Source organism: Raphanus sativus, chromosome 4 (assembly GCF_000801105.2).
Source record: "Raphanus sativus cultivar WK10039 chromosome 4, ASM80110v3, whole genome shotgun sequence".
NCBI lineage: Eukaryota > Viridiplantae > Streptophyta > Magnoliopsida > Brassicales > Brassicaceae > Raphanus > Raphanus sativus.
Genome location: NC_079514.1, coordinates 4,983,085 through 5,006,705, shown reverse-complemented (window position 1 = coordinate 5,006,705; position 23,621 = coordinate 4,983,085). Strand labels below are relative to the sequence as shown.

Here is a 23,621-nt window from a genome sequence, read left to right as displayed (position 1 = left end):
TGTTATTATTAATCATATTATATTAATAATTATTATATTTTATCACATCAGTATGTTTTTATATTTTTTATAATGTTATAACATATTTATATTGGTAATATATTGTTAAACCGGTGCAATATCTCATAATCAACTAGTCATAAATATCCCGCAAACGCAATAATTTTCAAACGTTATGGCAGTCATACAAAACGCTAAATAACGCTTGAAACCACAAACTCTCGCACCCGCATCCGCAACCACTGCGTTTGAACCCAAGAGGCCTAGAGATGTTAAAATGGGTTCTGTTTGTGAGTTTTTAGTGGGTTTCTCAAAAAAATGCACGTTCAAACCCATTTAGTTTAATAGATTTTAAATGTGTTAGTTTTGTTAAGACCCATTTAATAAATGAATTTTCTAATTAAAAATATTGGGACCCTATTAATCCATTTAACTTAATATAGTTATTAATTATCTTTTGTGAAAAATGTGATTGTGTGGTTTTGGTGGAAAATTCGATTTTACGGTTTTGACGGAAAAACTCAATTTTTACGGTTTTGGCGGGAAATTCGATTTTACAGTTTTGGCGGGAAACTCTATTTTGCGGTTTTTGCATGAAAACTCGGTTTTACGATTTTGATGGGAGACTCGATTTTATAGTTTTGGCGAAAAACTCGATTTTATGGTTTTGACGGAAAAACTTAACTTTTACGATTGTGGCGGGAAACTCAATTTTACGGTTTTAGCAGAAATACATTATTTTACGGTTTTACGAGGACAATTTGATTTTCGTTTATATAATAAAAATCAGTTAAAAATTTTTATTTGTTTCATTTAATTTTTGTTAGGAGAGTATAAAATTAAAATAATTAAAAATTAAATTAATAATAGTTTAACTGGATCTAAATGGATTTAAATGGATACATATAAATTTTGCGGATTTTAAATAGGTGTCCCTAGTAAATTTATTTTTAAATAGGTATAAATGATATGAGTTCTAAATAGGGTCTAGGTTTTAACTGGGGTGGATTTAAATGGGGTGGGTTTTACCATTTTAACATCCCTAGTGAAGCCCTAAATGTATCAAATCCAAATGAAAACATATCTAATAAATTACATTTATTTCCAAATAAAAAAAACATTTCCGTTAACAATAACGTCAAAGGGTAATTCAGGCAATTAAAAGAAATCCGGTATATTCGCACCGATATCAAATTCGGCCACGTGCCACATTTTTCTCTCCAGAAACGTATATGAATCTTTAAGTAAATATACAGTCAAAACTCAAAATATCTCTATCACCGCTTCTATAAAAGCCCCTTTTGCTCTCCATCCCAATATACAAACGCTCTCACGAACTTTTGTATAACTTGTCTGAATTAAGATTACTTTCTGTTAACGTACGATGGCAAAGAATATTCTGGTCACCGGCGGCTCTGGCTACATCGGAAGCCATACTGTGCTTCAACTGCTTAACGGTGGTTACTCCGCCGTAGTTGTTGACAACCTCGACAATTCCTCCGCTGTTTCTCTCGAACGCGTTAAGAAACTCGCCGGCCAAAACGGAGACCGCCTCTCCTTCCACCAGGTTTCTTTCGTCCCCTTTCTCTCTGTCCCTGGAATTATTTTTTTTCTTGCGTGTTAGGTTTTAGGAAACGTGTTCATCAAGAATTTTATCAATAGAAGTTTTGTGAAAACAGGTCATTTTTCGATGATGGTGTGTGATTCCAGGGTTCTTGTTAACTTTATGTCCCTAACACCATGTGGCTAATATTTCTGTGTAATAAAAAAAACAGAATAAAGCATCAGTGCCATGTGAAACAGTGTACTATAGTATTATATGATTCCAAGTTCTATATTTATTTATATATCTTTCGACTCTGTTGTATTTTTTTATCATGCTTTAATACCTAAAATGTTATTTAAATTTGCGCCTGCCATTTCTGAAATACATAATGTCTTGGTGGTCAATTTTAGTCTCTTAAAACTCTTGTGTTTGTTTTCTCACCTGTAGGTGGATCTCCGAGACAGGCCTGCCCTTGAGAAGATTTTCTCAGAAACTAAGTATGATTGAAAATAAATAATATCTTCTTTTTGATGAATAATAAGACTACAAATGATTAGTATGTTCATATAATTGGTTTGATTATTATTATTAACAGGTTTGATGCAGTGATACACTTTGCTGGACTTAAAGCTGTAGGTGAGAGTGTGGAGAAGCCTTTGCTCTATTATAATAATAACATTGCTGGCACTATTACTCTTTTGGAGGTTATGTCTCAAAACGGCTGCAAAAATGTAAATCATTCTTCCTCTCCACCACATATATTCCCTCTTTCTTTTGTATTTGTTTGATCTCATGATTAGCTTTTGCTACTCTGTTTTCCAGCTTGTGTTTTCGTCGTCAGCTACTGTCTATGGCTGGCCAAAAGAGGTTCCTTGCACTGAGGAGTCCCCAATTTCTGCAACCAACCCATATGGCCGTACTAAGGTAGTACTTTAACTTGAGTATTTCACCAAAGCCAACCCCTTTGTCGTAGTGGTAATAATCAGGTCAAATGAATTGGACTGAGTTTTCTTTTGGTTGTTATTGTGTAAGCTTTTTATTGAAGAGATTTGCCGGGATGTACATCGCTCTGACCCTGAATGGAAGATCATATTGCTTAGATACTTTAACCCTGTTGGTGCACATCCTAGTGGCTACATTGGTGAAGATCCTCTTGGAGTTCCAAACAATCTCATGCCTTATATCCAACAAGTTGCGGTTGGCCGGAGACCTCATCTCACCGTATTTGGAACCGACTACAAGACAAAGGATGGTACAGGGGTATGTATGTGTATGTCTTATTGAATGTCTCTGGTAGACAAGAATCGTTTTGACTGTTAGTTATTTACATTATAGTCTCATGTTTTGTTGAAATGTAAAGTATGTGAGACAAATTAGTGATTTATCTTACAACATTATCTTTTCTATATATTTGTTTCAGGTTAGAGATTACATTCATGTCACTGATTTAGCAGATGGCCATATAGCTGCTCTACGCAAGCTAGATGATCTCAAGATCAGTAAGGATTATCTTTAAACTCTTTATCTGTGTCTCCTCTTATAATTTATTGATTTGCCACTGGATCCAAAGCTTAATTATTGGAAAATGTGGTCAGATTGTGAGGTTTACAACCTTGGAACGGGTAATGGAACATCGGTCCTAGAAATGGTCGCTGCCTTTGAGAAGGTATCCGGAAAGGTAAAACATTGATTGGTTTTGTGTGAATAGAACAATGCTCTAACCAAAGGAGCTGTTTATTGGCCTTTAAAACCTGATTATCATGCATCATTGGCTTTAACTTCTTTTTATTATTATTTTTGATTAGAAAATCCCGTTGGTGATGGCCGGGCGACGTCCTGGAGACGCTGAAATTGTTTACGCCTCAACAGAGAAAGCAGAACGCGAGCTAAATTGGAAGTGAGTTCATTTTTCTGTTATAAACAGAGTTGATGATATACACACACTCAACGTTCGAATGTAATTGTCATTATGTTTGTTTGGTATGGTATGAGTGCAGGGCTAAGCATGGGATCGAAGATATGTGTAGGGATCTATGGAACTGGGCCAGCAATAATCCTTACGGTTACGACTCTTCCAAAGGCTCCTCTTAACTCTCGTTTTTTTTCTTGCATTATTTATTCTTATAAACAATATGAAAATGCTGATCAAAAACCCAAATTTTAGAAGCAAGTGGGGAAATCCGTGTATCACTAATTTTGATCATAATTACTCTTTGAATCTTTGATATTTATTCTTTTTAGTTCCCTGTAAGTCGTCTTCATTATTTCAGTTTCTACAAGTTCTGTTTTTCTTTTCCATCTGTCCAATTTGACACCGAAGTTAAACTCCAATCTCTTGCAAGTCAAAAAGTAGCAAAATCTAAAAGTACAATCTCATGTAAGTCAAAAGTAGCAAAATCTAAAAGTTTAAACTCATGCAAGTCTAACAAACCAGTGTATTTATATTTGGGAAAATTTGAAAAAAGTAACCTCTCAACTTTTGATTTTTCTCTTTAGGATTTTTGATAGTTTTGGTCATTTTGGACATATTTTACTATTCTGTAATGGGAAAAATATTAAACTAAATTTTAAAATATTTAAAATATAATAATTATTGAAAACATAAATATGATTATTCATATGTTCACATTTCTTCTCCTTAACCACTCTTCCGATGTCAGTGCTTCAGTGTGACTCCGGTTAGACATCAAACCAACATTCTTTGACCTGCATTATAACATTTTTGATTCTTAAGTTTCGGACTGTTATATAGTCAAAAGATAGAAACAAAAACCGGTCAAATACTTTTCTTAATTTGCTAACAATAGATTGAACCGGTTAAGTGAGTTCAAAATTTCCGAAGAAATAGGTTTCTCAAAGGCCAAATGTTAGGTTATTCTTTCAAACGACACAACAGAGCAACACACCAATGCCTGCCCTCTTCTCTGGTTCTCTAGATACAAGTCATACAACCAAACAAACGACCTCTCCTCTCTCCATTTGTGTGTGTATACACAGGAGCACAGAGCAGAGCTCTGCTAAGAAATGGCGAGGCACGGACATTGTTCCACGATATGCCTGAATGAGAACAATGGTTTCAGGTTTGAAATTTTTCAGATATTCCAAAAAGGCTGAAACAAATCCTAGAAGCTGTAGCTTCTTTCAAGCGTTCTATCTCTCTCGTTCTCTTACTATGGTGCTTCCTCTTCTTGGTGTACTCCAAGCTTGGCTATAGCCATAATCAAGGAGGTAAAATGATTTTCCTTTTAATGTTTAACCAAACAGGAGAGAGGTGTTGTTTTCATCTTCAGATGTTAACCAAGGAAAGTTTAAAGTATGTCTTTGTCATTAGCATTATTAAAATTTAGATAAATAACAAACATTTTAAAATCTTGGATGCTTCATTGTGATCTTGTTTTCATATCAATCTCTGAAGAAACCTGTTTATTTTCTAGACAGAATTGGGAACTGCACTGATGCCTCACTCTCCAAGGACCTAAACTCCACTAATTCTGGACATTCTGTCTCTCCTCAGGCAACTGTGAAAGAAAACAACTATTGTTTCCTTAGAAACAGCCAGTTACAAGACGTCTAGCTATGAGCATGTTCTTTGTAACAACGCTTTGTTGATCTGCAAAGTTGTTCTACCAGAAAGGAAGAACAACGCGCAAGACCTTAGAACCCCGTGATCGCCAATATGTCAATCTTGAACACAAAAGTCTTAACAGTGAATGGCTCGGGGGTGCCATCACCGCTTGCGAATGCGACTCATTACAGGTTAGGACCAGATGGGACTGGTTATAACTAAGCATCTGCCATGAAGCCAGAGGAGCTAGCAATGTGCTTGGCAAAGATCATGATAAGTGTCTGAGATACCCTTGTTCTGTCTCAAACAAGTATGTCGTGATCGAACTCGCGCGGAGGAGACGCTTGTTGACACGGTGAGGATTGCAAATCTTGAGCACTACTCTTCGAACCTCAAAGATTTTAGCTTATCAGGGAGTCCCAGTTACCCGACCGAGCTGTGCTCTCCATTTGGGAGCTTCGTGGCTGCAAACGTTAAGCAGGTCCAGACATTCCGGCTCCCAGCTGTGCTCTCCAACTTAGCTAGTCACTACGGGTCTGAGTTTTACTGTACTCTGAGCGTCGTGGAGGTCTTTGGCATTGATGCTCTTGAACAAATGGTTGAAGATCTTTTTGTTGGGTCAGAGACTCTTCCCCGTACACCAGCTGTGATGGAACTGGACCTTGAAGTAGATGAGAAACAATACAGATTTGTCTGAAAAGGAAACTGACGGTCAGAAGAAGAGAGATGTTGTGAAGACTATTAATAACGTGGGAGACAAGAAATATGAAGTTTGGGAGAAGCATAACGTTTTATTGTTGTTGATGCATAAAGTGAAGTTGTTTGAGATGAATCTATCGGTTCTTGAGGACTCTGTAAAGGAAATGAAAGAGAAACAACCAGAGGTTAGCTTGGAGATGAAGAGAACCCCTGCTTATGCTTGTGGAGAGAGCAAAGGTTAAATCAGAGAACTCATAGAGGGGAAAGAGAAAACGGTAAGTTAGGGTTTTATTTCTTTTATTTATTATTCTTTTATTTATTATTATGAGAGAATCTTAATAATACTTTGAGCAGGAAAAGAACTTAGAGACCTAGAGCTATGGAAAACTCTTGTAGTTTCACGGGTAGAGTCCTTGGCCAGAGGAAACATTGCACTGAGGTCAGTACTCTTTTTTTTTTTTGAATTTGAGATGTGTTATTAAAGTTGACATCACCTGTCTTCTTGTTTCTTAATATCAGATTAGACGTAGAGAAGATTGAGAGAGAGCAAAGAGCTTGGAGTTCTGTTGTATAAGTCTTTTCTTTGTGGTCTTAGCAAGGATTCGGTTGCTCTCAAGGAGACTCTGGACGTTTCGGGGCATTTCTTTCACGGATAAAGGGCGATCGATGTGGCCAGAAAGCGGTTGGGTCATACTGCTAAGTAGCGGCCTCATGATTTTCACTACTTTGCTCTCTTAGTTAGTGTAGGAGTTGTTAGGGTTAGGAATAGCACTGCCTTGCTATTCAAGTCTTGTAGCCTTAGAATTAGGAATATAAAGTTATTTCTATTGTTAATAATTGGAAAACAGAAAAACTTTATTTTCTCTAGAATTTTATAGTTTTAAACCGCGTGTATTCAGCAAAAAAAATCTGGATTAGATCATCAATAGAAAAGTCCATAGATATAGATTTTACGTTAAACTTTGATTTGTGATATCTTATTTGCTATTTTCGTTTGATGTAAAACAAAGTTTGAGAAAAACGTAAAAGAGATGAATTGTTATAAACAATCTTGTTTAGTTTTAGTTGTCTTTGTTAATTAGATTTGAGATCCAAATACAAACAACTTTTTTATAATATTTTTTTTAAACAACCAAGTTGTTTTGGCCTAGTGGTAAAGGGGCTCCGGCTGGAGTTTCCGCCCTGGGTTTGATTCTGCTTGGCCACCAGAGCTAGCGTTAAATTGCAAGAATACGTGGGTTGCCGTCGGCCTCAGGAGGATTAGTCTTGGGCCTAGAAAGCCTTTGGATCACCCCCTGGTTAATCAAAAAAAAAAATATTTTTTTTAAATACCAAAATTGTTAAAACAATAAAAATGATGGTGGCATGTACAATGGAGTTGCATAATTGCAAATAGATCCAAGACGATGGGATTCCAAGATTTGGATCTCCGAATCTGACGGACTGAAAACACTACTCAAAAGATCCTACGGCTACGAAGAATCTCATAGAGTAAGTCAAATAAAGTCAACATCATTTGGGGGGAAAAGGTGAGGAACGAAGATCCCACTTATTCCGGAAGTTTTTGTATTGTAGTCCGTCCAATAAATCAATATAGTGATTAGTTTACTAAACATAAATATAATAACAGCGACGACCAATAACATTTCTCTCTATATGTTTATTTATCCGGCTTGCTTGAATCAATATAAAAAAGAGTGGTCCCTCGCTTTTCGATTTTTTTACCAGTTGGTGATTCATTTTGGCTATAAAATATTTAATTTGTTTTTAAATCTGTCAATAACAGATGTACATATATATCATGTTACATCATCAATAAATAATTAAATTTATGCAACATTTAAATATATAACAAACAGTAAAATACATGTTGGAGTAGACTTGGCACAGATCGAATAGTAGCATATTTTTAGTATTTGTGATTTACTTCTATTTCACGGATATTTGATTTTTCTATTTGTTTTATTTTACAAAAATACGGATATCCGACTTTCTAGATATCTGATTTTTTTTAATATTTACAAAAATTCATGGATATTTACAGATATTTTATCCACTTTGTTCAATACAAATAAATCTAAAAAAAAATACCAATTTATTTTTTAGAAATATCATTTAACAAAATAAAAATATAAGTAAACGATTAATGAAACTATATGTTTTATAAATTTTAAATTAATCATTTTTCTTATAAATAAATATTTTCAGAAAAATTGCAGTTTTGTATAAAGATTTTATATTCTATTTCAAGTTAGTACTTTTATAAGTAACTCTTACAAAAATTAATAGAGTATATGTTAGATAATAATTATATAATATTATACATTTAAAACTCTATATTTAATCATAAATATACAAATAGCTATTTGTATAAAAGTCGGAACGGATCGGTATCTGTCTCTAAATTTTTAAATATTTGTGATTTCTTTCGATTTAATAAATATTGATTTATTATTTGTTTTACTTCAAAGACTTACACATATCCTAATTTTTTAAATCGAAGTAAAGCGAATAACTAGAAGAGCGGACAGTCTTGCGCATAGTGAGAAGTTTCAACCGTTCTTTGTTGTTCACATGGATTCAAAATTACCTACTTGATCTACAGGATCTTAATTGAATCTATAGCATCAATGACAAAAAAAAAACTAATAACAAATTTAAATTTAGCGGATAAATTGTCCGGTCTTATTTCACACTGGATGTTTATTCCCAATAATAAAATTTCTTATGAAGTTTTCACGTGGAATCCAAATGGAAAAGCTTCTTCAGTTTCCAGCATGTTCGAAATTTTTACACATGTATGCTTTAAGTTTTTCCCCTTTTAAACAATAGCCAGTAATTAACTGTCTGATTTGATGACCTGATTTATTGATGTAAGAACATAAAATATGTTTTTACAAAAAAAAAAGAACATAAAATATGCTTAACAATATAAATGAATGAAAGAGCTTGTAATTCAAGTATTAAACCCCTATATTTCTTCTTAAAATCCATATTAAAACTATGAATCCTGGGAACAAGATATCTGGCTAGTGTAGCTAATTAAACCTATTGTTTTTGTAAATAAGCTATATCTGATATGTGGCACTGGTATGTCCGTATGTATATATGGCCTCTAACAACTTAAATTGTGGTATATAATGTTCTCTAGTTCAGGTCCATGATATCATGCTGGGAATGTGTTTAAGATGTTTCTGCTGACAAAAAAATGTTTCTTTTGTGATGAAAAGACCAGAGTTTGGAAACACAGAAAAATATAGAACAATCCCCAATCTAGATGTTTTTTTCCCCAATCTAGATGTTGTTCTATAAAAAGAGAGAACCTTCCTTATAAAAGTAAAAACTTAGTGGTCAACTTAAATTTCATGTAAACTGTTATATCATTTCATTATTTGTCATTCATTTCATAGTAGGCATGCAACATGAACTAAATTGCTCATTGCTATTAGAGTGTACCATATACTATATAATAACAAATGTGTAGATGTATATTAGGCCATGAAACTTGATGTCAAAAACATAAAAATAAATTAGGCCATGAAACATTCAAATAGTTGGTCTCCACATGGGTGCGCAAACTCTATCTTTGTCCAGCCAATCATAGTACTATGTATCTTTTGCTATTTCCTCTCTTTATTCCTTTTATTTGACTTTATTCCTTACATTTATATGCTAAGTTTTAAAATCTTAATTCAAAATTATTTCCATGTTCCGCTAACGTGTGCAGAAAAACAATGTATTTAATTCGTAAAATTATTGCATAGCTAAACGTAGCTATCGATACAGTGTTGTTGTTCACACGTATAAAACTTAGTAACCTATTGTTTACTATATCTTATTCCGGTTTTCTATACGCATCTTTGAATCCTCGTTTATTACTACTAAACATTTAATTCAAATAAATAAATAAATTACTAAACTTCTAATGGGAAGAGTACTTGATCAACTACAATTTCAATATCAAATTAAGTAAGATTTTAATCATCTAATAATGCGAAATGTGACCCTTGGCCCTTAAGAGGGTGGTAAGGGACACTTTGATCAAATACATTAGTATAAGAAATAAACACACACACGAGCATCTACATAAGATAAAGTACTGTCCATTATACAAATGACAGGTGTCAAGCAATAAAACTACTTATACAAAATTCTATTTCCAACCATTGTGGCGCAATAATGACTAGTGTACAGACAATCATTCACACAAAACCATACGTTGATTGGTAATTTCTCTCCTTTTGTACCATTTTATCTATAATAGAATTTTAATTTTAAGCCCAAAATAATAATAAAAGAATTTCAATTTTATGTCGGACTATAAAGCCAAATTATTTATAGATGTTTAAACCCTAATTATCCTTCCCACTATCGTCCTCTTTGGGGTACGTATTAAACCTACTATACCATTTCTGTTGCGTGGCCACTTGTAGTTGTAGGACATATATAATTCATTTGTTAAATTTCTAACAATACAAAAGATTTTCTAAGTTTTGTTGTGTGATATTATGTCTTATCTATATGTAAAATGGTGGTGATAAACGGTGAATAAAGTAGAGTTGATTACACTAGGAGACACATTATGAGATTGGTTTACACTAAGAGACACATTCAACTTGTGGGACACTTATTCTTGTCTTCTAGTATGTGATATGACATCAATACCCTCTCTTGAGAAAGGTGAGAAAAGCGTTGGTTTGGTGTTGCAAAATGAGACACCGGTTTGATTTGTTTTTTAAGTTGCATTTAAATATTTATTTATTGATAAAATGATGTCTTTACAACCTTTTGATTAAAGTGTGTACTTTCAATCCAAAGGCTTCAATTGAAAGTAAAAGCAAATGGCAAAGACCGACAATTAACAAGACCACGATCTATTACAAGTCTGCCGACATCAAACTTTGGCATATAACTAAAAAAAAATAAATCCAAACAATCATCATATCACGTCAATCATGAGAAAAAAATCTTCTCCAGTACACAAATTCCATGTCCACAACTCCTCCTTTCATACCTTATCCATCCACAACTCCTCTTTTCTGCTATATCTCACGTACACAAATCTCACGTCCACAACTCTTCTTTTCATACCCCATCCATCCACAACTCCTCTTTCACATCTCGTCCATCCATAACTTCCATGTCCACAACCACGACATCATCAGACAATCATTCTTCGAGTCCTCATCCACCCCCAATCAGCTCTTCCTTTCATACTTTATCCATCCACAACTCCTCTTTTCTGCTATATTTGACGTACACAAATCTTCTGTCCACAATTCCTCTTTTCATACTTCATCCATCCACAACTCTTCTTTTCACACCTCGTCCATCCATAACTCCCATGTCCACAACCACGACATCATCAGACAATCATCCTTCAAGCCCTCATCCACCCCCAATCAATTTCACTGCAGCCTTTAGCTTCGCTGACAGAAACCCTAAAAAATGTATTCATCCACTATAGTCACTAGCCAAGAATGACTCCAAATTCAAGAGGGGAATAAGACCAGAAGAACCGCGAAGGCTGTCTCGCCCCAGACCTTGTCTCTTCCGTCAATTAAGTACATATCTGAATTTTAGAATTGAGGAAATATGCTACAAAGCAATAATAAAAACAATACAACCCAGAAAATAATAGGTGACAAAAAATCAGGGAACAAGAAGAAGCAGGAAAAATTAGGGATTTAAGGATTTGAGAGAGTGATTTCAAAATCAAAACAGGTGAGAGAAACAAAGAGAGTAATTGGAGTTTCCAATAATAAAGGCTTGGTTTAGTTAGAAAAAAATGAAGTTTGTCGTTTGTTTAGTAGAAGGGTAGAAGAGACAAATCACAGGAAGAAAGTGTGTCAAAAGCAAAATGTGTCTCAAGGTGTAATTGCAATCTCAAAATGTGTGTCTAGATGTAAATTTTTCAATAAAGTAATAACACGTGGGCACCTAATCCATATATACAGAGGAACTTGTAACACTACTTCTCCTAGAGCTCCCAAAGGGAGGGACGCCTTTCTGCCAGAGAACAACCCTAATCCGATCTCCCAAACACAAGTATAGCTATGAATTTGAAGATATTTGTAATGAACTCAAGACCAAAATAAGAATTAATCACAATTTAGATAAATACAGTTTTGTCTTTGTTTTTTTAATGAGAAAGAGCTTAGTTTGTCTGTGTTTTACTATCTCCCTTTCAAAAATATACATATTTTAGATTTTTCACATGTATTAAAAACACATTAAATTTTAATTGTAAATTTTTTTTTTTGTGAATAATAATTTTTCATAACTTTTATATACATCATTCACGATAGGGCTGGGCAACCGGAGTACCATTCGGGTGTCGGTTCTGTTTTAATTTGGTTCAGGTTTTTATGGTTACCGAAAACCAGCCGCATTCGAATAATTTAAAACTTCGGTTCGGGATCGGTTTGAGTCTTCTTCGGTTCGGGTCGAATTTGGTAAATTATTTTGGTATTGGTATAACCCGAAATACTATCAGTTTAGGTTTCAAATGGACTTTTGGTTCTTGAGTATATCGTTTGTACTAAATTTAATCAATACAAATCTACATAAATAGTAATTTACAATACAAATAAGTAAGTAAAAGCATCAATTTCGTAAAACAACTATGAAATGACGTAAATTTGAAATGAAAGCCAAGTATCTTTATTGATATAAATAAAACAAAACAAATGAGAGAATTCAAAGAAACCTAAACCCAAAATCAAAACCAAATGAGAAATATATTATTTAATGAAATCAAAAATTAAAAACTTAAACAAAATGAACAAAACTTAGCTTCACCCCCTAAGGTGAACCTCTAGATTCACCCACCAATAACTTAGTTTCAAATCTTAATTAACTTATTCCTATTGGTGGGTGAATGTAGATATTCACCTTAGGAGGTGAAGGTAAGTTTTGTTCAAACAAAATTTATAGCTTCAACTGTAAGCACCATTGTCAACCTTCAACCATGAACTTCAAACTCCAATCTTCAAGACATAAGTAAAATCGGTTCTTTGACTTTAAAATACTTGATTTGTACATATTTTGTAACAACATAAATAAAATCGATTCAAAAATAAAAAATGAACATCAAATTTTATAATTCAAAATCAGACAAAAAAATTAAACATATTTATCGATAGGAATAAAACCAAATAAATTAAAGCATAAAACCAAAATCAATTTCTCATGAAATGAGAAATATTGTTCAATGAAAACGAAACCAAAATATAAGAACTTCAAACTTCAACGGCCACTTTCAACCATCAACTTTCATCTTATAGAACCACCAACCTTTATGTAATAGATAATAATTTAGATGTTCAATATATCTTAGTGTATTTTAGATACATATTAGGAATTGAGATCATGTTTGGTATAAAATCTTTTTGGGGTTTTGAATGTTTCGGGTTCTATCGGATATCCATTTAAATTCAGATTTGGTTTAGATAATACCCATAACCCGAAATACCATAAAACAAGATTCGTTCGGTATTTATGTTGGGTTCGGATCGGTTCAGATTCATTTTTATCGATCGGGATCGGTTCGGATTTTCGGGTTCGGTTTACGTCCAGCCCTAATTCACAAGATTAATAAATACTCTCAACGTTAAAAATCCATATTTTAGGAAAAAACATTGTTTCAAAAGATACATTTAAAAATGTAGTAATTTTTGAATAAAAACTCTCAATCACAAATCTTCGACATGCAAAAGAAATAGCATAATAATTAACAATGGATGTTGAACACATCAAGTAACAAACTGTAGCAAAATAATCAAACATTTATATAAATATGCTAAATTATAGATCTAAAAAGCCATATTTTTCTGTTCCTGCTCGGTTGTTCCCTGATTCTCAGATTAGGATGGAACTCCTCGTTTGAGCATATTCCATGTTTCCAGCTCTCTGTGAGGAAACACCAGTCGTTTTCTGATACTTGTGTTTTTTTTTCTTTAATGGAGTTGAAAGCATCAAAGAAGTATATGGAATCTTACCCTTTTTCTCTTAGGAGATTCATTGACTTGTTATTCCAGAAATTAACTTCTTACCGATGAATCACCAAGTCAATGCTAATGATTTTGAAGACAAAATAAAAAAACAACAACAATGATGTGTACTTCTTTATATCCGCATATGCAAATTAAATCGCCAAAAATAAAGAAGTCATTTACTAAAATCTCTACAAAACATATGATCAGTTGAAATCTTCAAGGCTTTGAATAATGCACAATAATACTATACTGAAGATAAACTATACCGGTTAACTATGGGGTTAAAGCCGAAACAACTAATACAAATAGATGAATGATGGGCATTCTATAATTCTGTACAAAAAAATAATAATAATAATAAATCTGTAATACTACCAAAGTTGAATCTAACTCAGTAATTAAATTGAGCTCATTTGAGACCAAAACTGTGGGAGTTATGTTATAATGTACGATTAGGACCGAGAAAATCTGTTAATAATTTTTATACATTTGCTTACTAATATTTGAGATTCGTTTGAACAAGCTCTAAGCATATACGTGGACAAGATACCAAGTTAATGATAAAAATATAGAATAAAAAATAGTCTAAACTGAGAAAGAGAAAATCCGGAGATGGTGGTGGTGGGTTTGAAGGCATCTTGTATATTTATATCCTTAAAGGGAGCAGAAGTTGTCAAAATACGTCATAGATGACGTTTTCTGCCATATTTAACTATATTTTAAACACAAGAAAAACAGAACTAAACAATAAAGTAAGTAAATTTTATTGGTGAATAAAAAGATGGACTGTGGAGTATAGACTTTCCTCTTTCTAATTTTCATCTTATTATATATGGCTTGGCATTATTCATCGCCAAATGAATGACTACATCACTATTAGTTTTTGGAAAAAATAAATTATTGATCATTTAAAGAACACTTATTATATTAATATAAAATCCATGCAATAAAAATTATACAATAATTGAAATGGTGCAAGTGTTTGGAAAATAAAGTTATCCACCGAATATTTTAATCTATCTTATTAAAACAGAAACATTTTGTTGGACCTAACATTTATTTTGTAAGTTTTTAAATTAAATACACCTTTATACTTTATAGTTAAACATACATTAAATCACTAATGTTCCTTTCTTTATACTACTATCCATGTTTCCAAACAATATACTTATTTCTTTATATACTATCAATGTTTCCAAACAATATACTTATTTCTTTATACTACTATCAATGTTTCCAAACAATATATTTTTTATACTACTATCATTGTTTCCAAATAATACAATAATTAATCTTAGTTATTTTATATCTATCATTTTCTCTTTAAACTTTTGTAGAAACGTCATAATTTTATAAATTGCAAAATAGTGAACTTTAAAATTTCGATTATAAGATTACAAATTATGAAACTATTACAATTTAAATCCAATTAGATTACATATCGGTCATCCATCAATTCAATCGGTTAGTCTCGGGTTTTAGTGATTTTTAATATGAATATTTTAAAAACATAAATTGAATTGTCAGATCTCCGGATTAACCGATATAATCACAATCGGGTTGAATTTAAAAATACTGATTTAAATACAAAAATATTTTAAATACACACTCTTTAAAAATTACCAAAATATTTGTTAAATTATTAGTCAAATTTTTTATCGTAGAATATTCCGCGCTTCAAAAGCGCGGGTCAAAATCTAGTTTAGTTTACAATATAAACACTTGAATATACAACTAATCCAGACAAAAAATTGGTGGGTAAAAAGAAAGGATAAAAAACTATTTATGGATTCATTTAGGTGATTCTTGCATCGGCTGATTACCCTTACATCATCTATTACATCGTATATATTGTCCATACCTATTTTTGAAACAAAAGAACTGTCCATAGTTATTGGATTGACAGTGGAGTTAGATGGTAGTTAATCATCTATCGTCGATACTAGAGATGGTGCAAGTATATGAAAAATAAAGTTATCTGACACATATCTATTGATATCACAATATAAAACACTTGAAAAACAATTAACCCAGACAAAAAAATTGGTGGGTAAAAAGAAAAGAGAGAAAACTATATTTTGGATTCTAGATTCATATGGTGATTCTTTCACCGGCTGATTACCCTTACATCATCTAATACATCATATATATTGTCCATGGCTAGTTTAAAAACAAAAGAATTATCCATAGTTATTGATTAGAGAGTGGAGTTAAATGGTAGTTAATCATCTAATGTTACATACTTACATCACCTAGTACATCATATGAATTCATATCTATTGTCCATAACAACTTTTTAAAACAAAATAATTGTCCATAGTTATTAATTATATAACGTCACTACCCTCACCATGTCAATGATCGAACTCCATATCGTGAAAATGATTTTTTTTTGTTGTTGTAACTTTGGCTTTCAAATATGTTTAAATTACCATAATATTAATAATACAAATAAAATTGATTATAAATATGATAATGGAAATTATGCGCGTAAACCGGTGTGGTGGGTAATTTGGTTAAACCGTAAGTAAAAAGAGACCAAACACTTCCCACATGTTTAAGGACTGGTTGTTCCTATCTTAGTGGCATAAACGTAATTTATCTAAAGTAAGAGGTGTAACGATGATGGTGCAGACGGCGAAAGTGACGGAATCTTAACGACGACGGGTTTAAAACTCTTCTTCCTGATCGACATTTGTTACCGTAACGGCACGGGCACGCGCCTGCACACTCCGTACCAAGCTCTAAAAGGCAACAGCACATTAATGACTTATCCAGGCAACAGCACATTAATGACTTATCCAGTAATTAATATTCTTCATCCACGACCGGAAATTGTTTAGTACGTTCAGAAAGTAAAAAGTAGGTATAATTATAAAACTATAAAGTCTTTTTTTTTTAATTACGTACCAAAGCAATAATAATAAAATCTTTTATGGAAGAATTTACCCTTTATTTGGTTAGAAACATGAAATTATTTTGAAAATTACAGTCAAATCGATATTATTTTCCAATTAGATACAAAAATAATTAGGGAGGATGAAGATTGTCAACAAACTTTTTTTGGAAGATAAATATTTATTGTAAATTATTTTTATCAACGGTCTAGTGCAAAAAAAGGAATACTGAATATTTGTAGCATCTATACAAACAAGGTTACATGTCACATTCTCATATACAGATCTCCAGTTGGTTATACAAAATATAATAACAAATATTCTAATGAAAAAAGAATCCAAAAGTGTAAAACATATTTAAATGAATTAAAAAAAAAAGAAATGTTTTTTTTTTTGTAGGGTAGAGAGACAGAGAGAACCGGGGATAAAAAGGGAGCAAGGAAGGTGTGAGTCCGTAACTCGAAACATAAGATAAGAGACGCGCTTCCTAAACGGGGTTCTTGAGCTGACCGAAAGATTCCCCTTTTTTTTTTTATATAATCGTAACGGCGAGTTGGTTGTTTGGTACAAGGGAGGGAGGCGATTAAACCGGGCTTAGCGGGAGAAAGAAAGAAAGAGATTACAGTTACAGAGAGAGAGAGAGATTTGGTTGCGTTACGATTCAGATCTCGCGGGAGAGTAAGAAAGAGAAAAACGGAATCCAAGGCTCGTGACAATTAAATTCGCATTTAGGTCAAATATAATCTGGACTGCTTTCAAACTGATCGGAGAGAAGAAGAAGAAGAGTGAAGTGATTGAAAGAGAAGCTTAAATTTGGATTTGGAGTTTTTTGCTGAGGCGGCGGGTTAAGTAAGCTAAGTGCTAATGACGACGACAGGTATGTTGTTGTTACTTCCGATTTTTGGTTTTTTATTTTCCGGCAAGTTTTTTAATGAGAAATTGGCGGTAAACACAGGAGAGCATATGTACGGAGAGCTGTGGAAGCTGTGCGCTGGACCTGTGGTGGATGTTCCTCAAGCTGAGGAAAGAGTGTTTTACTTTCCTCAAGGTCACATGGAACAAGTAAGCGCTGCTTCGGATTTGAGGAAGTTTGAATCTGATAATATTTGATTTTTAAATTTTTTTTGATTTGTTTGTTTCAGCTGGAAGCGTCAACGGAACAGGATTTGAATGCGGTGAAACCGACGAAACCGCTTTTCGATCTTCCTCCTAAGATCCTCTGCAGAGTTATGGACGTTCGTCTTCAGGTTTGTTTTTTTTCCACGATTCTCTTTGGCGTCTGATTACACATCAGATTCAGTTGACCAAGTCGTAGAGTATAAATTGATTGGTTAGCCTTTTGTGTGGAATATATATGTTGGGGGCCTGCTGAGTTGACTTAGATGTCTTGGGGCTTTTTGAGTTGTCTTAGATCATCCATTTGTCACTTGTTGTTGACTTAGATCATCCATCGGATCTTGTTTGAGTTAAAATGGAAGTTTTGACTCCTAATCACTTGTTCTTGTTGTTGTTAGGCGGAGAAAGATACGGATGAGGTATATGCCCAGATCATGTTGATGCCTGAAGAAACAGTGAGTCACTCATTTTCTTTTAATTTGTTTCACCTCCTTCTCTCTCAAACCCAGGAGTGCTAATTTATAAACTGCATCAGGTTGATGAACCTATGAGTCCTGATCTTCCTCCTCCTGAGTCCCATAGGCCAAAGGTTCACTCTTTCAGCAAGGTTTTGACTGCCTCCGATACAAGCACCCATGGTGGCTTCTCTGTCCTTAGGAAACATGCTACCGAGTGCCTTCCCCCGCTGGTAATTACGACACAACTCTTTCTGATTTGTTCCGGGCTTCGCATTGGATTTAGATTTCAGCATTCCAACGTCGATCTCATTTTGTTGTCTTCCTTTAGGATATGACTCAGCAAACTCCGACTCAGGAGTTAGTAGCCGAAGATGTGCACGGCTATCAGTGGAAATTCAAGCATATTTTTAGAGGTGATGAATTAATTACTATTGACAAAAGTTAAAATGTGAGGAACAAGGTTTTGTGATTACTGATCTTGTTTTTACTTGAAACCTATTATTGTACAGGTCAACCACGGAGGCATCTTTTGACCACAGGGTGGAGCACCTTTGTTACAGCAAAGAGATTGGTAGCTGGGGACACCTTTGTGTTCCTGAGGTATAACTTCACTCTGCTATGTTGCTTTTTTCTTTTCTTTTGATTTTTCCACATGTGGATTTTGAATCTTTAAAACTATATTGTATTGTCCAGAGGGGAGAATGGAGAGTTGCGGGTTGGAGTCAGACGTGCTAATCGTCAACAGATCAATATGCCTTCATCCGTCATATCAAGTCACAGCATGCATCTGGGAGTGCTTGCTACTGCATGTCATGCTACTCAAACCAAATCAATGTTCACCGTTTACTATAAACCAAGGTATACAATTATTCACTCTACGTTGAACATGTTGAGTCAGTTTCTTCGAGACTCTTGCCTTATTGATTTAGTCTTGGTTCTGAGCAGGACAAGCCAATTCATCATAAGCTTGAACAAATATCTGGAATCCATGAACAATAAGTTCTCTGTAGGGATGAGATTTAAGATGAGGTTTGAGGGAGAGGATTCCCCTGAAAGAAGGTAGTCTAAATTTTTTTTCTTTCTTTGTTTGTTTTGTGCCCTGCAAGTTCTGTGTCCCCAAAGCTGTTCTCTAAACACTTATCTTTCTTTACGAAGATATTCTGGCACGGTTGTTGGTGTTAAAGACTGCTCCACTCACTGGAAAGACTCAAATTGGCGACGCCTAGAAGTAAAACTCTTACCCCTTGTATACATGCTTCTTTAAATGTTTCTAAAGCGAAAAAAAAAAAAAAACTCAACCAGTCTGCTACATTTTTGTGTAGGTTCACTGGGATGAGCCTGCATCGATTTCAAGACCCGATAAGGTTTCACCATGGGAGATCGAGCCGTTTGTATCTTCAGAAAATGTTTCCCAATCAGTTATGCCAAAGAACAAAAGGCCCCGTCACTTTAGTGAAGTATCTGCACTTGGTAAGGCACAATCTAATCGTCAGTTTCTCTGAAACTTCCTATAGCTACATATCTCACTCACACATCATGTCTTTAGATGTAGGCAAGACAGCTTCAAACCTTTGGAGCTCTGCATTGGCGCAATCCCATGAATTGGCACAATCTTGCATCACCTCACAAAGGAATCCTCCTCAGCAATGTTATCGTGATGCAACTGAGGATGCTAAGAAATCTGATTGGCCAATTAGCCCTTACTCTGCGTCCAATTTGTCGAGAAATACAACGCTGAACGACCAAATGATTTTCCCAGTTGAGCAGAAGAAACCCGAGACTACCACCGCTAGTTATAGATTATTTGGAGTCGATCTGCTGAGTTCCTCTGTACCAGCTCCCGAGGAGAAAGCTGCACTCATGCAACCAATAAACATAACCAAACCAGCTCCAGACAGCAACTCAGACCCAAAATCAGAGGTTTCAAAGCTATCAGAGGAGAAAAAGCAGGAACCTGCTCAGGCATCATCGAAAGAGGTACAAAGCAAGGAAAACAGTTCTACAAGAAGCCGGACCAAGGTAATGTCATGGACACTTTTTTTGATGCACATATAAATAAAACACATACGTCCTCTTTTTTTTTTTACATAATCTAGATATTCATATGAACAACACAGGTGCAAATGCAAGGCGTACCGGTGGGCAGGGCTGTGGATTTAACAGTACTAAATGGGTACAGTGAGCTTATAGACGACCTTGAGAAGCTGTTTGACATAGAAGGCGAGCTGAAGAGTCGGAATCAATGGGAAATAGTGTTCACAGATGATGAGGGAGATATGATGCTTGTCGGTGATGACCCATGGCCGTAAGTGACTACCCCTCTTATTTAAGAAAAAAGAAAAATCATATCTGAAAATGGCTTAATTTTGTGGTAACAGGGAGTTCTGCAACATGGTGAAGAGAATATTCATATGGTCAAAAGAGGAAGTGAAGAAGATGACGCCCGGGAACCAACTCCGGAAACTGTTAACGGAAGTTGACACAGCATTAACAACAACAATCTCCAAAACTGAGAATCTTTCCAACTAAGTTCTCTACACTCTCTGTCTCCTTGTCTTGTTCCGTCTGTGTTTTCTCGCCAGAGAAAGATCAAAAAGTGGCGTAAACAGGAAACCACTTCTTCTTTTCGCAAGAAAAGTAAAAGGGTTGAAAAATGGCTCGTTTTTTTTTTGGGGGAGCTTCTTGTGGAGAAGGGCAGACAGAGAGTTTTCTTCTATGGGTAGGCTTCTGTAAGTTTAATTCTTTTTGTGTGTGTAATATATGCGAAGATGTAACGAACAGAGAAGAAGAAAAAATAAAGATTGTAAGCCTCCTTTTCCTATTTATGCTTCTTAGTTTTTTTTTTCTCGTCTTTTTTTTTGTTATTTTTCATGTAAGTGTCAAAAGAGTCGATGTACATATATCTTGTGAAATTAAAACTTCGACGTCTATTTCTTCATTGGTATGGTATTTGTTACTAGTACTCACTCACAGAAGCAAAAGCTTTCTGAAGAACAACATCCAAAGAAAAGAGCTTGATAGATTGATACAAACTCTGAAACCATAAATCTCAGTTGTTTGGATTGCCCTATCTAAACTAGGTCCAAAATAATTTGGGGAGGTTTACTGGATTTGTGTACTTTAGAGTTTCATTAGTTTGTATATATAGTAACTAGATCAGATTCATATGGAGATACTCTTCAGGCACGTACACGACGTCCCTCTCCTCCAAATGAACTTGGAAACAACTTAGGATGTTTTGGTAAAAAATAGTTTGGTTTATAAAAAACTCTTCCTCGTTTTTCTTTCAGTCTATGGCTGGCTTTTTTGTATATGTATCATACAACACAGAGTTTATATCGTAAACATCCAATATACGAATCTCTTATACAGTATACTATAGATATTGTCGTTATCTATTGTTTGTATTTTTTCATCCTCTCTCTCTCGCTGAGATTTGTGAATATTTGCTCCTTGTGTTTCCACATCTTCATCGAATCATCCATGTGATATTTTCTCCTTTTTCTAATATATAGGGAAATCTAAATGTCTTTTTCTTTTCAAAACTCATCAACTAATACGATATTTTAAAAAGAAATCCGTCAATATACATGGTTTTAGGAATTCATATGTACATACAGAGAAAACATTATTAAGATTTCTAATAATTTTACAAATAGATAACCTCTTTGGGAGTAATTTCCAAAGATAGTTGTATAAATTATTCGAGTATAAATTATTCGAGTATAATTTATTAATCTAGCTAGTAGCTTAAAACATTTTAATAATTATACTTGCTGAAAAACATTAATAACCAAATATTATAGTTGCATAGATATGATAAGTCAATTATATAAACTTATTCTGAACTTTTTTTTTTTTTTTTTTTTTTTTGAATAAATGTAAAATTTTATTCATCCAAAAAAACGTTTGTACATCAAGTGTAACAGGAAGCTTAATGAAAAATAAAAACTACAACGTAAATTTTATCTAGTTCCAAACCACACTTGTAATCCCTTCTCCATTTTCTTGTCTCCTTGACGCTGAATAGTAGACAGTCTATTTCTCACATTCTTGTCAATCACTTTAGCCAACAGCATATGCGGAATCTGTTTATCACCATGTCTTCTATAATTCCTCTCTCGCCAGATCGAATGAATTGCTGCCTGAAATGCATATCTTATCAGGAAAAGCTTAACCCGGTCCTGTCTAAGATCAAGCATTATCTCAATAATATCCTCCCAACGCTCCGTGTATCTTGTACCAAGCAACCCTCCAATCAACTTCTGCCATATGTAACTTGAATAAGCACAAGAGAAGAACAAGTGGTTTCTTGTCTCCCCTTCCTGCTTGCACAAGACGCATATAGGATCAATGGCTTGATTCCACTTCAGCATACGATCACATGTTGATAGTCTATCAAGCATCGCTGTCCAGGCATGAAAAGAATACTTAGGCGTGGCATGCTTAAACCAAACACACTTACTCCATCGTTGCAATATGTGTTCCTTTCGAACAAGCAGCCAAGTACTCTTTGATGAGAAATTTGGTTTGTATCTCTCTTCTCTGTTTTTCCATACTGCAACATCCATACACTTCAACCTTCTAGATTTCAGTTTCTCAATTTCTTCCTCCACTAAATTCAAAATTACCACACGATGCCTTCTCCTCCTATGCTTCTGTATTACTTCTGCTACTGTCCAAGTTTCTGGTATACCCATATCAATATAACTTCTTTCTCCCAACAAGTCTTTTAAGCGCCCCATTGTACACCAATGATCATACCAGAAGGAGGTAGACTCTCCATTTTTAACTTCTACACGATGAAACTCCTTAGCAGCATCTCTTGTCTTAAGTATTTTCTTCCACATCCAAGAACCTATTGTTGAGTTCTCCTTAACAGACCAGAAAGAACCTTTGCGGATCAAATTCTTCTGAATCCATTGCACCCATAATGAATTCTGTCCAGATAGAATTCTCCATATCAATTTGAGACAGGATACTTCATTTACTTCCTTCAAATCCCTTAACCCCAAACCACCTTCTTCCTTCTTCTTACATACTTCCTTCCAGCTAACTTTAGATTTTCTCGTATTCAACTCAGGCCCTGACCATAAGAATGCTGCACATAATTTCTCAATCCCATTTATGCATTGCCGAGGAAGTCTAAACGCTGAAAACCAGAAATTCGCCAAACTCATGATGACAGATTTAAGAAGTTGGAGTCTCCCTGCGTATGACAAAAATCTCCCATTCCAATTACACATCCTGGTCTTGATCTTCTCCATCAATGGTAAGTAATCTGAGACTGTCATTTTCCTTGTGAGAAGTGGCAAACCCAGATAGCGGACCGGCAATTGACCT

General features: G+C 34.3%; 2 protein-coding genes and 1 pseudogene across 2 annotated transcripts; all 3 read left to right on the top strand.

Annotated features, from left to right (window-relative positions):
- Nucleotides 1-1,255: 1,255 nt before the first annotated feature.
- Nucleotides 1,256-3,797, top strand: LOC130511540 (UDP-glucose 4-epimerase 2). The gene is made up of 9 exons (XM_057008650.1): nt 1,256-1,567; nt 1,994-2,043; nt 2,142-2,277; nt 2,369-2,470; nt 2,579-2,806; nt 2,967-3,045; nt 3,142-3,224; nt 3,352-3,443; nt 3,544-3,797. The coding sequence occupies exons 1-9, from the start codon at nt 1,385-1,387 to the stop codon at nt 3,635-3,637; spliced, it is 1,047 nt and encodes a 348-aa protein (XP_056864630.1). The 5' UTR covers nt 1,256-1,384; the 3' UTR covers nt 3,638-3,797.
- Nucleotides 3,798-4,913: 1,116 nt separating this feature from the next.
- Nucleotides 4,914-6,466, top strand: LOC130510499 (SUN domain-containing protein 5-like; annotated as a pseudogene).
- Nucleotides 6,467-17,147: 10,681 nt separating this feature from the next.
- Nucleotides 17,148-21,101, top strand: LOC130511923 (auxin response factor 9-like). The gene is made up of 14 exons (XM_057009819.1): nt 17,148-17,581; nt 17,660-17,766; nt 17,847-17,951; nt 18,219-18,275; nt 18,356-18,508; nt 18,607-18,691; nt 18,788-18,878; nt 18,972-19,136; nt 19,224-19,337; nt 19,434-19,506; nt 19,601-19,748; nt 19,825-20,297; nt 20,396-20,583; nt 20,657-21,101. The coding sequence occupies exons 1-14, from the start codon at nt 17,569-17,571 to the stop codon at nt 20,805-20,807; spliced, it is 1,923 nt and encodes a 640-aa protein (XP_056865799.1). The 5' UTR covers nt 17,148-17,568; the 3' UTR covers nt 20,808-21,101.
- The last annotated feature ends 2,520 nt before the right edge of the window (nt 21,102-23,621 follow it).